The 12,829-nt window shown below is 43.3% G+C and overlaps 1 protein-coding gene across 1 annotated transcript in view; it reads right to left on the bottom strand.

The window, feature by feature from the left end:
* Positions 1-10,434, bottom strand: part of STUM (stum, mechanosensory transduction mediator homolog) — a 42,728-nt gene extending 32,294 nt beyond the window's left edge. The window contains exon 1 of the mRNA XM_071739783.1: positions 10,174-10,434. Within this exon, the coding sequence (XP_071595884.1) occupies positions 10,174-10,360 (187 nt within the window). The 5' untranslated portion in view covers positions 10,361-10,434. The remainder of the gene's footprint in view (positions 1-10,173) is intronic.
* Between the last annotated feature and the right edge of the window lie 2,395 nt (positions 10,435-12,829).

Here is a 12,829-nt window from a genome sequence, read left to right as displayed (position 1 = left end):
CAACACCATCCTGGGCTGCATCAGGAGCAGTGTGACCAGCAGCATCAGGGAGGTGATCCTGCCCTTATACTCGGCCTTAGTGAGGCCACAGCTTGAGCACTGTGTGCAGTTTGGGGTAATGCAGTATAGGAAGGACACTGAGGTGCTGGAGAGCAGAGAGCAGCAGCTCGAGGAGCAGAGAAGGGCAACTAGGCTGACTTGGGAACTGGAGAACAGGCCTTGTGAGGACAGGTTGAAGGAACTGGGGCTGTTCAGCTTGGAGGAGGCTGAGGCAAGACATCATTGCTGTCTACAATTACGTGAAAGGAGGCTGTAGTGACACAGATGTTGGTCTCTTCTCCCTGGTGACCAGTGACAAGACAAAGCAAAATGGGGACAAGCTCTGTGAGGGGCCATTCAGGTTGGATATTAGAAAAATTTCTTCACAGAAAGAATGGTTAAACATTGGAATGGGCTGCCCAGGAGGTGGTGGAGGCACCATCCCTGGAGGTGTTCAAAAAACAGGCAGATAAGATGCTGCAGTGATGGTTTAGTGGTAGAGAGGATGGTTGGACTGGATGACCTTAGAGGTCTTTTCCAACCTTGATGATTCTATGAAAAAACAGATACAACAAATGGTTTTCTACCTACATAAGGAAGAACCATTTAAACTCAAGATCTCACGTCACTGTATTGCATATATAATAGATATATGCATACAAATAAATATGTATTTTAAACTTAGAACAACAAAACAGTTTCAGCTGGACAGTGTTCTACTAGTGAGATCATTTGACTTTTTTCAGGTTAAGTAATTGCATATAAATATTGTGATTCATACTTCATAAAATAACTCAATTTTAAAGGTAATAAACCTCTAACAATGGCTCATTATAATCTAGTTTATTTATCTTCATTAAAATCTCAATTTTTCATTTATCTTTTTTATTTATCTTCATTAAAAGCTCAGTTCTTCAAGGTCTGTCCACTCTGGGCATATCCCTTGAATATGCTTACACTGGAATATTTAATTTAAATTGGTGTATTACCAGTGAGCTTTCATCAAACATCTTATTGATATTTACTAAGTCTGCATATTTCATGATCATATTGTATGCTCAAAGACCTAAGTGTTCATAGTTTTGTTTAGCTTGGCAGAGTTGTAAACTAGTTAGAAGTATATCAACTTTTTTAAATTAAAAGGTCATTGCTGAAAAATCATGAATCTGTTCTCCAAAACTGAGATTTCAAAGAAATGCAATTCACTCTTTCTCTTTTTTCCTTTTTTTTAATTTTCTTTTTGAGACAGGGTCCTTCAAATCTTGCTCCAAAGCCATGAGAGTTACATTTTTTTCTTTACTTGAAAGCAGAGGTTCTCATCTAATCAAGAACCTCCGGGAACAGCAAAAATTTTGAGAATCAGGATTGCATTTCTAGGCCTTTTGAGGGTCTGTTTGGTAGTCACAGATAAATCATTTGGCCAGCCAGTAATTCCCTCAGAATGGAAAAACTGAGCTGTGAACTGTCTTTATAATAAGGATTATATTGCTAAGGGAAGGAGGGTGAGAGCAGCTTCTAAGTTTACGGAAAGAAAACAATCTGTAGAAGTGAGTATTTAAAATCAAATATTCAAGTTCTGTCTAACTGTTTTTTCCTTGTTACTACACACAATGAAACTCAGTAAGTTTATAAAATCTAACCTTCATTAGCACCAGGGAAGCCCAGCCTGGCATCTCTAAAGCAAGCTTGGTCAACACAAACTTTTCCTTCTCATGTGAACCTGGGCCTGTGCTTATATCATATCCTAGGTTTCACCTGTGCTCAGTGATGTCTAAGGCTGACATGTGATGCTGGCTCCACCTCTCTGCTAAGCAATACTGCTGCCACAACTGCTTTCTTTACATGTGCCTTACTGTCCAGGGTACAGATCAGCATCTGAAAAGCAAGTGAGCTATAACTGCTGTTTAAAAAAGATGTCGGTCTGTGAACTGTAGTAGCTACACCACAGGTGAGCATTCCCTTCTGCTTTTCTTGTTGCTGGAGCAGTAAATTCCAACAGACATTGTGTCAGGCAGAAAATGTTTTTAATTGCCAATAAGGTTTGCCAGATGTCAGAACCTTTATCCTAGCAAAATACCAAGTACTGAACAGCCCTAAACTGGTTTACCTTCTTCCAGATATGAGTTGGAAGACACATCCTACGAGAAGCAGGTTTGTCTAGACTGGAGAACAGCACACTGAAGGCAACCTCATTGCTCTCTATAGCTTCTTGAGGAGGGGATGTGGCCATGGAGCTGCTGAGCTCTTCTCTCAGGGATCCAGTGATAGGATGTACATGAATGGTTCAAAGCTGTGTCAGGAGAGGTTCAGACTGGACATTACAAAGCATTTCTTTATTAAAAGGGTAGTCAAACACTGGAACAGACCGAAACCCCAAGCCTGTCAGTTTTTATGAGGCATTTGGATAATGCCCTTAACAAGATGCTTAAACTTTTGATGAGCCCTGAAATGGTCAGTCAGTTGGACTAGAGGACCAGTGTAAGTCAGTTTCTATTAAACTATCCTATTAAACTAAACTATTAAACTACCTGTTCTTTTCATTCTTATTTCTTTTCTCTTTTGCTGCAAAAAATTTCAGTTCTTTGGCCTTCCCAACAAATTTCTGAGAAGGGAAAGTCTACAGATCATGGAAGGATCAAGGGTAAGCGGGTCATAAGGAGAATTCAGTATGGTTTCACCAAGGGGAAGTCAGGTCTAACCAACTTAATAGTCTTTTATGAGGACATAACCAGGTAGACAGATGACAGTAGTGCAGTGGATGTGGTTTATCTTGATTTCAGCAAAGCATTTGACACTGTCTCCCACAGCATCCTTGCAGCTAAACTAAAGAAATGTGGTCCAGGTGATCAGGTAGTTAGGTGGACTGCTAACTAGTTAAAGGAAAGAAGTCAGAGAGTTGTGATTATTGAGACAGACTAGTTGGAGGCATGTATCTAGTGGAGTTCCTCAGGGGTCAGTACTGGGACCAGTACTATTTAATATATTCTTTAATGACTTGGATGAGGGAACAAACTGCCAGCAGGTTTGCTGATGACACAAAACTGGGAGGAGTGGCTGACACATCAGAAGGTTATGCTGCCATTCAGTGAGATACAGACAGGCTGGGGAGAAGTTTAATGAAATTCAAGGGCAAGTGGACAGTCCTATATCTGGAAAAGAACCTCATGTACCACTATAGCTTGGGACTGACCTCTTAGAAAGCAGCACAGAGGAACAGGACCTGAAAGTCCTAGTGGATGGAAAAATGACCATGAGCCAGCAATGTACCCTTGTGGCCAACTAAGTCAGTGGCAGCCTGGTGTGTATTAGAAGGGGGTTTGTTAGTAGGTCAAGAGAGGTTCTCCTCCCCCTCTACTCTGCCCTGGTGAGGCCACACCTGGAATATTGTGCTCCGTTTTGGGCCCATCAGCTCGAGAAGGTCAAAGAACCACTTGAGAGTCCAGTGCAGAGCCACAAAGATGATTAAGGGAGTGGAACATCTTCCTTATGAGGAAAGGCTGAGGGAGCTGGGGCTCTTTAGTTTGGAGGAAATAGAGGGACAACCTCATTTTCATGTTTATAAATATGTAAAGGGTGAGTGTCAGAAGGATGGAGCCAGGTTCATCTCAGTGATATCCAATGACAGGACAAGGGGCAATGGGTGCAAGCCAGAGCGTATGAGGTTCCAGGTAAATATAAGGAAAAGCTTCTTAACTGTGACAGTGACAGAACTCTGGAAAGAAGATGCCCAGTGAGGCTGTGGAGTCTTCCTCTCTGGAGACATTCAAAACCCACCTGGATGTGTTCCTGTGTGACCTACACTAGGTGATCCTGCTCTAGAAGGGGAGTTGGACTCAATACTTTTGAGGTTTCTTCCAACCCCTAACATTCTGTTATTCTGTGAATGTACTTTTCTCCTGGGCTGGATTCTTTATATTTTCCTTCACATCTGCCTTCATCTGGAACAGCTTTCCAAACTTCTTAAAATTTTATTGGTTTACTTGGCCTTTTAATAGCTCTTCTTTGTTGTCTGCTCCCACCTTTGCTCTCAGTCTTCAAGTACAAATTGCATTAAATGGCAAACAAGACCGAAAAATGCTGAGCAAGTCCTGTCTCTTCAGGTAATACATACCTCCACAGAACTGCTTCAATGACATCAGTGAACAAAAGCATCACTTCTTTTTCTTCTTCTTTTCCTTCTTTTGTCTTCTGTTTTGGTGGAAACAGAAGGCATGAGGGAGGGGAGCAAAATGTTTGCATTTAAGTGGATCTGGCACATACAGCAATTCAAAAGCAGCAGCACTAAGTTAGAGCACGGCTTGACAGTGAAATGAACCAAGAAGTTGTCACAGACACAAGTGACACAACAGCTGACTTTTACCAGCTACAAAGAGAGAAGAGAAAAAACTGACCACAGGACATTAGTACTGAGTATTTGGACTGTGACAGAGATTGTAGTCAAGCATAAGGCGTTGCTGTGCTTTTGCTGTGTGTGCCTGAAACAGCATTTGTAAAGCAAGGGCCATGCGAGGCCCGCAGTGAGTTGTCAAGGTCTTTCTAGTGTAAGACATAGGAAAGGGAGGCATTAGAATATATTAAGTATTCAGACAAATATGGGCTAATAAAATACAAATGCAAAGCAGAAAGAAGATTCCATCCTAAAATGAAGCAGAGCTTTGTCATGGGATACTGAGTTAAAACCAAGAGACAACACCGGATCCTTCAACAGAGATAAAGTCCTACTATGGTTTTTTTCTGATAAGATACATGGGCACCACTGCTGATATTGCTGATTCCAGCCATGGAGCAGTAACACAGATGCACAGATTTTATCACAGGTCTCCTTCCCCAGTTTGCACATACAGATGAAGGAATTATCATAAAGAACTTCATGAAAACACAAAGCTCAGTAAAGTGAGGTATAATGAAAAAAAGGTTTGCTTTGTTTAGTTATGGTCCTACGAACAAATAGCTTGTTTCTGCAGACTACCAGTGGTCTAGCTGAAGGGCAACATTAGCTAAAGAATTCCATCATTAAAGTTCACAAACACAAATTCAAACATTTGAAAAACCTTTGTTTTGCACCAAAGAACTTGTAAGTCATCTAGATTCATTTATTTGCCTGTCCATAGGAAAAAAAATACTAAAAACTACCACAAATGCCAAAAGCAAGTTTCAGATTGTAATGTACAGATGTCTGAACGCCCCAATTTCTCTTCTGCAATATTTGTCCTACTATGGATAAGAAAATGTGGGGGTTTTCCTTGACATTCTTTGTTTCAATAATGAAGGTAATAGATGCTTGCTTGAAGCATGTAGTTACAATTTCAACAAAAATAAAATGGGTATTGATAATTTTAAGCAGACAACGGTTCTGTATAAATATTAGGAAGAATTTTTTCATTGCCAGGGTGACAGGGCACTGGAACAAGATGCCCAGGGAGGTACAGCTTCCCTGGAGATGTTCAAAACCCAACTGGATGTGTTCCTGTGCAACCTGCTCTAGGTGACCCCACTCTGGCAGGAGATGTTGAACTAAATGATCTTTCAAGGTTGCTCCCAACCCCTAACTTTCTGTGATTTTATGATTCTATGATGATCCTTAGAACTTTCCTGGGTGTTGTATTGTATACTTCTATTCAGCTTCTCAGAGAGCTCATTCTGCTGAAGAGAGACACAGCTTTTAATAAGAGCCCTCTGCAGATGCTAGGCTTCCATAACTCAGGTGTTAAAGCTGTACTTGGATAGCTGAAAGTTCAGCCCTTGAACTCTTTCAAGACTAAAACAGAACATAAGATGTAAAACATATGTAAGAATACTCGTGATAGGGAGCTGAGGATACCCAGGAGCAGGAGAGCTGTATACCACGAAAGAGAAAACTCAGCAGTCTGGGAAACATTCCTTCTTTCTCCAGCTGCCTATGAGAGGCTGTCTTTCATGATCTCCTTCCACCAACTATTTAATGGCTTATGGGTGGCTGCTCTCATGCTACACTACCATGATGTTATGCTACGTATTTCAATTATTGCCTGCATTAAAATAGTATACATGTATAATTCAGGCTGCAATCCAGAAGTCCACCCCCTTTCTGACAGAAGACATTAATCTTGGAGAATACCTCATAATTTCAGATATTTCCACTCATTTCTCACATTTTTCTCAAGTTCTACACCCTCCTACACATGTGATGTGAAGGGAAGGAACAACAGATAGGAAGGAGGGCATGATTCCTGTGTTTCAGCTCAGAGAAAAACAGGGAGCCAGATCTTCTCCCACGCTGACTGGCACACAACAGCTCCAACAGAACACTGTTTGCCAGCTAAAGGGCACAGCCAGTCCCTTCTCTCAATTGCCATCTGGAGCACACACCACCTGGAGGTGCACAGTGCTCAGTCCTTTGCGAACTTTGAAAAAGAGAGGATACGCCCCCACTTCTCTCTACTGGTGTCATCATCTTCCACTCTCCAGAGCTTGTCTCAGCATGATTTGGCTTAGGGGCTCAGAGCCTGCTCCAGAAGCCCTAAGCCATACACTAGAGGTTACGGTGTCTGTGGCACAGGGTGTCTGTGGCAGAGCTGGAACACTGGTAGTCAACAGCATCAATGCTTTTGCTACAGAACTCAGTGAGAATGCCAGCTCCCTCTTCTCCCTTACACGCAACCTGCTCCTGTTATGAGCCTGAGCTAGGGACACCTTCATCACAGATCAGCCCTGCAGGTCCACCTGATGCAGGTGAGGAAGACCACATTGGACCATAGAAAATTCTGATCCAAGACATCTCCAAGGGGTTGTGTCTATCACTGTGCCTGGAAGCCGTGCATAATTTCAAGGCAGTTCTGCAGAACAGATTACAAGTAGATGGGATAATCAAGATTTTTAGTCAAGATTTGGTCTGAATTTCAAGTTTGGCAAAGCTAAAATTAACATATCCCCAGGGTATGAAAGATTCCCTATTTGTCTTTTGTAACATATATGGAAAGAGTAATTAGTCAGCAACATATCTTGAAATCTGCAGACCTGGGATACTACATAAAACCCCAAAAATTAACCAACAGAGAAACATAAACTGACTATCAACAAAGAAAATGTGTTCTCCTCCTGTCCAAATAGAGTACTGCAAAGCATATGCAGCATAAAATAAAAATAAACTGGATGTTTAAAATTCACCGTCATAGGTGACTTCCATAACATAGAAAGGGTATCTAATTAAAATAAATAAGAGGCTTTCAGTTGCTGAGAGATAGAATATTTGGTGGCCTGTATCACAGCTGCAGTTCTATTTGGGTATCACTGGTTTGAGGTACTGAGCACTAATGAACACATTAATTAAACTGCTATCGAAGAAAAGGAACCTTTGGCTTATTTGGTTTTGCCCATTTTCTAGTCTGTTACGGTGGCTTCTGGCCCTTTATTGCAATTGCATTGCAAAGTCTACTGGTGAATGACAACTTCGTGCAGAACAGACAAAGAATTAATTCAGGGGCTGCAAAATAAAGAACTTCTACTGCCACCTAAACATAGTCACACCTTCCACCTAAGAAGGCAAAATACATAGCAAGCCTATGAAACATCACTTCAACGTGTATAAATCTGGACCACAGGAATTGCTGGCAATTTTGCCATTTACTTCACTGTGAACAGACTTATATCCTAGATTGAATACTCCACACTACTGCAAATAATATTTATTTTACAAGTGTTGCTCAGTATATTGAGATGGCTGAAGTGCTACCATGATATAAGATCTCTTTATACGATGACTGTTCCTGGTAGTATATTTGTGTTCCTGTTTTGCCATGTGTGTGGGCTATGTGATATATGACAGGGTATGGCTGAGATTGTAAATAGCCATATTCTAGTCAGGTATATTATCTCACAGTGAATGCACTTGATACTAGCAGCTTCATTAGCAGTTCATGTTTGTACAGACTAATTGCTATGCATTGCATATAGAGTTTGGGTGATATCTCCAAAACAATGCTTTTCACTGGTCTGTGAGAATGCCACGCGGAAGGATTTCTTTTAATTTGCAGTTTGTTTTGCTACTTTTGCAACAGAAGATCAGGAGGAACAGTGGTACAGAAAGCCAGAAAGTATCACTGAAATCAACACATCAAAGAGAACACAAGTTTTTTAAGAAAAATCCTTGTCTGATTAAAAAAGTAGAATTGAACCCACTGGGGCTGGCCCAGCCAAGCAGTGATAACACAGCCAACATGCCTGCAAGTCCAGATTCAACTCTGAAGCTTTCAAGACAGCAGGGACTGAGAGCCCTATACACTTGCCTCTAGAAAGGAAGCACTGCCTGTTGTCATTCTTTACTGTTGCTTTCAGTGTGAGGGAAGGGACAAGTGTGAGGAAAGGCTACCTACAGCAGCCCTGCAGCAGCAAGCAGTCAGAGAAGAGTTGCAGGCAGATTACCCTCCCTCAAGCTGATTGTGCTATAAGAATGGCTTCCTACCCTCCTAGGATGTAGGAAGAACACTGAGGATTTTCTAATGTGCTCTGGGAAGCAGCACAGTTACGAAGTATAAGATTATTCAAGTGAGGAAAAGCGTATGGTAAATAATTTTTTTCTTGTACTCTACAATGCAGATGTAGTGCCTTCAATGCCAGCGGAAAACTATGAAAATACACTTTGAAAGCTCTGGCTTTGAATACCTCTCTCTAAAGTGAGAAACTAAGTGCTAAATAACAATATTTTAAAACCCCATGAAAGCACTCAAATTGAGAGTTTCTTTTTGATTCATTATTCCAGGTTCTTCAGTTGGCTGCAAATCAGAGCTGTGAAAACAACACATCTGGGCACACAGTTACATCTAGAAGTACATTTACCAGTGTCATAGAACCATGGAACTGAACAAGCAAAAAAAACCAAAACCAAAAAAAACCACAAAGAAAAAACCCCCTTACAAATAAAACAAAAAAATCCCACACAACAAACTGTCTACAATCTCAGCCACATCATTTTTCCACAGGAAAATTCTGAGTTATTTCAAAAGGTGGAAATTTTCCATTAGAATATATCTGTAGCTTCAGAGCAAGCATACTGCAATAGCAATGGCTAGTACACATGTCACACAGTATACCACTCAGATGAACTTTAAGAAATTAAGATTCATTAAAGAATTAAGCCATTTGAAACACATGAAACAGTTAAGGGTGGGGCAGCAGCTTTCAAAAAAAGGGGCAGGCTGGGATATACTCTCATAGCACAAAGAAGGCTTCTGCATTTATCCTAGGAGTGCAAATGGTGGTCAGGAATGGACTATGAGAGACTGAAGGTATGGACTTTTTTTGGGGGGGAGGTTCTTAAATGTGATTCTTTGCTTGCAGCTAAAACACTTGTATTTAGCCTTGTGTCCCAGGTGTCTTTGTAGTATTCAGACTCTATTTTCCAGTAAGCGTGTATTTCCTAATTAAAAAGGAGTAGAGGGAAATATAGACGGGATTACAGCCACAGCTTAGAGATGTGTGACCTCAGTCACTCATTAGGCACTTCATATCCAGAAATGATGAATCCCCACAGTTTCTCTGGACATCAGTTCCTCAGAGCAGTGATACAGGACCAGCATTTTTTAGGGGTCTCCTTAAGAAACTCGGGAAGATGGGCTCCAAAAGCCTGTCTTTGCTGGTGATTCATGTGGTTTCTCAGCGCCTCGGTCCTCTGACTAAATTACAGTTCACAAGAGCCCTTAAATCTGAAGCCCTTTCCCTAAACCACAGGATTCCCAGCGTCGGGCCATGCCCCTTCTGAGGAGAATGTAAGGGTAGGAAGGCGCGGGGATGCTCAGCCCTCGAGGCCATAGACCGTCCTCTGTCTGTCTGGGTAGCACAGCGGCCCCGGCCCTGTCCGCTGCCCCGAGGGATGGGCGGCCCTCGGCCCGGCAGCGCTCTGCCAAGCTGATACCCCGGGCACGCCGGAGGCGGCGACCGCTCCCGCCGCAAAACTTTCTGCTGGGGCTCGCTGCCTTCCTCATTCCCTTCCCGCGGCGACATCATGGAAAGTTGCCGCCGCGCCGGAGTCGGGCGCCCCCGAAGGCCCCGCACACGGTCGGGGAAAGTAGCAGCAGGTGGGGGTCAGACCCTCGCCCCGCGCCCGAAACCCCGGCCCAGCCATCCTCCCGCCGCGCCCGGGTCTCCGGAGGTCCTTACCCAGCCCCGGCACGAAGGTGTTGAGGAAGAGGCAGATGACAGCGACTGGGAACGGCATGTAGGGGATGGCGGCGCGCAGGGGGCCTTTCTTTTCCCGGACCTGCACCACCACCCCGCTGGAGGGGGCAGCACCCCCGTCAGGCTCCCCGCCCGTCGCGGTCTCCCCCTCTTTAGCTGAGGGATCCATGGCCGACGGCGGCGACGCCCCGGTAAGCTCCCGGCACCCGCAGCCGTCGCCGCGCTACCCGCGCCCCCGCCCGGTCCCTCCCCGCCCCCCGCGCACGCCCGGTCTCTCCCTGCCCCCATCACCTGTCCCAGACCTCTCGCCTCTCGCCCCGCCGGCGGTCGGTAGTGGCGGCGGCTTGAGGTGACCTCGCTCGCCTAAGAAGCCCACGGCCGCGCTGACCCCCGCCCCGCCCTCCACCCCTTCTGTCGGGACTGTTCAGCCCCTCACTCAGTCCCCTCTCCGTCACAGCCTCTGCATTGGCACCAGTTCATAGAATCCTTTTGGTTGGAAAAAACCTTGAAGATCATCAAGTCCAACCATTAACCCAGCACTGCGAAGTCCACCGCTAAACCATGTCCCCAACCACCACATCTGCATGTCTTGTAAATACTGTCAGGGATGGTGATCCCAACACTCCCGTGTTCCTGTGCCTGGAAGCCCTTTCAGAAATTTTTCCTAATATCCAATCTAAACCTCCCCTGACACCACTTGAAGCCATTGCCAGGGAAGTTGTGGATGCCCCCTCCGGGGAAGTGTTCAAGGCCAGGTTGGATGGAGCTTTGATCAACCTGATCTAATAGTGGTCGAAAGGCAGGGGATATGGAACTAGATGAACTTTAAGGTCCTTTCTAACCCAAAACATTCTGTGATTTCCTCTTGTTCTATTGATTTTTACTTGGGGGAAGAGACCAACACAGCTCACCACAACCTCCTTTCAGGTAGTTGCAGAGAGCTATAAGGTTTTCCCTCAGCTTTCTTTTCTCCACACTAGACCCAAAACCAATACTAATTATAAGTGTTATTAACAAAGACAACACGGAGCCAAGCAGAGCAACTGCAGGCTAACACCCCCTTAGCGGCAGGAGGAGCCCCGCAGTCTGCACTTAATTATCTCTCTGTAAATCTGGCATTGCTGCAAGTTTTGTGACTGAAAGATTCGGTTGCTTCAAGGGGTCCAGATTTCTCCTAACAGAAAAGATCAATTAATTCCATGCATGTGCAGGAGGTGATTAGATCTTAGATGTGACAGTGTCATTAACAAATCCATTGAATCATAATGTCTGTATTTTTTCCATTTCTGTCACTGAAACAATCATACTTACAGAAAACATCAGGAAGGCTATAGAATATTTCTACTATTATTACCACTCACTGTCAGTGATGGTATGATGCAATGATGTTGTGGTGCTGGCTTTTTGCTTTACTTCTGATTAGTTTCTAATGGTCTCAAATGTCTCTATCCCCATCTGAGCTTATGGAGGTTTACTGTTGAAAAGTCTTTCTTTTATTGTAATGTCATTTCCTCCTTCTACAGTCCCTTTCTTCTGTTAAACTTTTTTATCTGTCAAAGTAGTATAGACCACTTTGTTATTTGAGTAGCATTCCTGTGCACTTCAATTTAAGCAGTCTTCTCTCCAGCACACAATAATTCTCAATTACAGGCAGCATATGTTGCTCCTGAGCATTTGCTTTTTCTGAGTGTGGGCAAGATGGAGTTTAACTTTTAAGTTAGCTCTTGAGATGTACAAAACATCTCAAGATTACTCAGTCATCTTATACTATGGTTCAGTAAATCAATTACTATGCTTGGAAATACCCAAGATTTTTTGTTTTAAATTGCTAGTGTTTTCCAGGCCCATTTCAACATCTTTACAAAGAGAATCTACTTCTTTCTCTCCTTCCCACTGATCACAATCTCCTTGCCCAGCCAATCCTACTGTCTCCACCTGATGATCCACTTTTCTCTTCTGCCTTCTCTTCTGCCTCCAGTCCCAGCTGTACTCAAACACTGCCAAGCTGTTGGTGTCTGCTGAGACCCTATTCCTTTAGAAAACTTATATGTTGATAGTTTGCAGAAGAAGGACATATTACAAGCATAATTTTGTAATTTCTTTTGCCACCTACAGCAATCCAGAACACCCACAAATCCAGTCCATTGCATTTAAGGCACTCCACCCCCAAAAAAAATGTTTAACTGACAGTGGCATGTAAATTCCTCATTGCAGTTGGTGGGAATGTAGCTCCTCAGATCAGAGGAAAAACATGTAATGCTTTAGTACATTTCAGACAAATACTGAATACTGTTACTGGTAATCATGTAAGATTAAATTTGTTATGCCCCAGTCGTGGCTTCTCTGAGGGACCTAGGCGGAGTTCAGAAACCTAAAATAAGTCACAGCAGAACTGCAGGTGGGAAAGGTATAGCAGTCTGTAGAGGAACACTAATGAGCAGGAACAGACAACTAAAATTATGTAATAAGAAAATATCCTGTCTGTGTTGAAGCACCTCTAAACTGAGCTGCCAAAAAGATGAAGTAATCCTGGAAGCAAGCAGGAAGAGATTACTGTGCAAATCTAAATGGGTTTAGGGTTATCTGAGTTACAATTTAAAACATGGTCTGAGCAGATCAGATTCCCTTCTTTGTACAC

Source organism: Heliangelus exortis, chromosome 3 (genome assembly GCF_036169615.1).
Source record: "Heliangelus exortis chromosome 3, bHelExo1.hap1, whole genome shotgun sequence".
NCBI lineage: Eukaryota > Metazoa > Chordata > Aves > Apodiformes > Trochilidae > Heliangelus > Heliangelus exortis.
The sequence above is the reverse complement of the archived record's forward strand: the minus strand, read 5'-3'. Positions and strand labels throughout refer to the sequence as shown.